At 38.1% G+C, this 2,500-nt stretch overlaps 1 protein-coding gene across 1 annotated transcript in view; it reads left to right on the forward strand.

The window, feature by feature from the left end:
* The window catches only part of LOC122246767 (uncharacterized), a 2,881-nt gene extending 1,199 nt beyond the window's left edge, over window positions 1-1,682 (forward strand). The window contains exons 3-4 of the mRNA XM_043005541.2: window positions 1-37; window positions 353-1,682. The exon at window positions 1-37 is cut by the window's left edge and continues 117 nt beyond it. Coding sequence (XP_042861475.2) covers window positions 1-37; window positions 353-1,327 — 1,012 coding nt within the window. The 3' untranslated portion in view covers window positions 1,328-1,682. The remainder of the gene's footprint in view (window positions 38-352) is intronic.
* Window positions 1,683-2,500: the final 818 nt, after the last annotated feature.

Below are 2,500 nucleotides of genomic sequence, written 5' to 3' on the forward strand. Positions count from 1 at the left end.
CTTCGACCCCGAGACCAAGAAGTGCGTTGGGTCTAAGGTGAGTTCGTTTGTTATTTGTTTACTAATCAGTTTCTGTTAGAATCTACGTCGAGAGATTGACTAGGATGAACCAGTTTGGGTCCTCGAGTGACTAAAATAGCATTTGGACATTTTGATATCAGTTTCTTTCTTTAAGTCGGTTGTGCAATATCATGTATTTCTGAAAGCTCAGAACATTACATTTTGATTCCTATAAAACGACCTGCATCTCCGATGATTCGTTGTCCTGATATTTAGACATCAAAGTATTACTGCCTTTGATACTTTAGTGTTTTATAATACAGTGTTTGATGCACCTCTCACTTCCTTTCAGGACGGGACTTGTAAACTACCGAACCGGAAAGGGCGCGCTTTGCTTGAAGATAATAGTTTCAGCTTCATGTGCTCTGAGGGCAAGGATGGATTCTTCTGTGCTGATTGCAAGACGCTTATCAATTGCGTGGACGGACACGCTTACAAAGAGACCTGCAGGAATGGAAACATGTGCGCCCACAAGGAGAGCTTCGGGGGAGGAATCTGTTACCCGAAGGAGCCTGCTGAGTGCATGTGCCAAGAGTCAAACATTTTCAAAGAAGACCTATACAACAAACGGAAGTTCTTCTACTGTAACGACACCACCTCAGATCCTGCATTCTACGAGTGTGATGAAGGAAGTACATTCGACGTCACAAAGTCTCAATGCAAGAATAACAACGGCTTACCTGAATGCCATCGCACAGGTGTCTTCGCTGACATAAACAACTGCACGCAATATTACGCTTGCATCTCAACCAGAAGTGGGTGGGTACAAAAGGCCTTCACTTGCAGCGGCACCAACCAGAGTAATCTTATGTACAATGAGTTGACGGGTGCTTGTGAGGACCCGTGCACGTGGCACGTAGGATCGTTGACTTGTACTGAAGAAGGACGCTTCCCTGACCCAAAGGACTGCCAGCGGTACTTCGAGTGCGTGGCAGACGAGAGCGGACTGAAGCAGGTTCGAAGAAGCTGCCCTGAGGACTACAGCTGGGACCCGACGGCCAGGGGCGGAGTCGGACACTGCGTCAAGGCCTTCACAAACACGCAGTGTACTCCAGCCACTCCAAACAAGTGTATCATCCCAGATGGCATGTGTGCTTCGGCCTCACCAGCAACTGGGGTCACACTTGCGCCAGAACCTACGTCTACTACCGCGTCTGTTGCATCAGTAGAACAAGTAGCCATAACAACAACTACAGAGCCGGAGACACCTGTTACGAAAGCACAACTGGTTCGTCGTCGCCGTTTGAACCGCCGCTTGAACAACTGAACCCCAGATGACTCTATGACCAGATCTGAGTAAAAGCTTGTTGACAAAGGGTCCTCCAGGTGCTGTTTGGTTAATTAAGGATTCTCTAATGTCTGAAATCAGCAATTTATTTGGGTGGATTAAAGATATAGTTGGGATGAAGGTTTCTGATGTAGTTCTATAATGTATTGTGTCTCTTTTTTTTTTTGTCTTACTCTCCCGCCCCCCCCCCATCTCTCCGTTTCTCTCTCTCTCTTTCTATTTCTATATATCTATCAATCTGCCTATCTATTTATCTATCTCTATCAATGAATCTCCGTCTCTGTCCCTCTCAATCGATCAATCAAATAAACGTAATTTGATTTTGACATGTCAACAGTCTTTCCGTTAACCTTCGAACAACGGTTCTTTGCAAAGTATCTAAGAATTGACTGGAACTCAGATATGAGACGATGAAAAGGAAAGGAAACGCTTCAGTTACAAAAATATTTATTAGAATACTGCCATGACATCCATATGAGAACGGTAATTAGGTGATTAGTAGTTAAACAACATATAATAATTATTTCATGATATACCGACACAGTTATTCTTATACAAATTGATGTATTAATATATGGTGCTTGTGTGTGTTTGTGTGTGTGTTTATGCATATATATATATATATAGAATTATATATATATATATAGATATATATATTTATATTTTTATTTATATACATATATTTGTGTTATTAATATGTGTCTACATATATTTATTATATATATATATATATAATTGATATAATATATTTTTCTTTATATATTTACATACATATACACATTATATGATCATTATATATATTTATATATATATATATATATATATATATATATGTATTATTTGTGTGTGTGTGTGGTTGTGTGTGTGTGTGTTTGTGTGTGTGTGTGTGTGGTGTGTGTGTATTATGCATGCATAGATATATAAGTGTATATATCATAAGTGTATTATATAAATACACACACTCTAACACACATAGTACAATCATATATATATCATATTTCAAATATTTATATATATTTATATATAATTATATAGATATATGTATATTTATATATATATATATTTATATATATATATATATAATTTATATATATATATTTATATATGTGTGTGTGTGTGTGTGTGTGTTGTGTGTGTGTGTGTTATGTGTTT

Source organism: Penaeus japonicus, unplaced genomic scaffold (genome assembly GCF_977035675.1).
Source record: "Penaeus japonicus unplaced genomic scaffold, GWHDUDI00000001_assembly GWHDUDI00000008, whole genome shotgun sequence".
In the NCBI taxonomy this organism is placed as follows: Eukaryota; Metazoa; Arthropoda; class Malacostraca; order Decapoda; family Penaeidae; genus Penaeus; species Penaeus japonicus.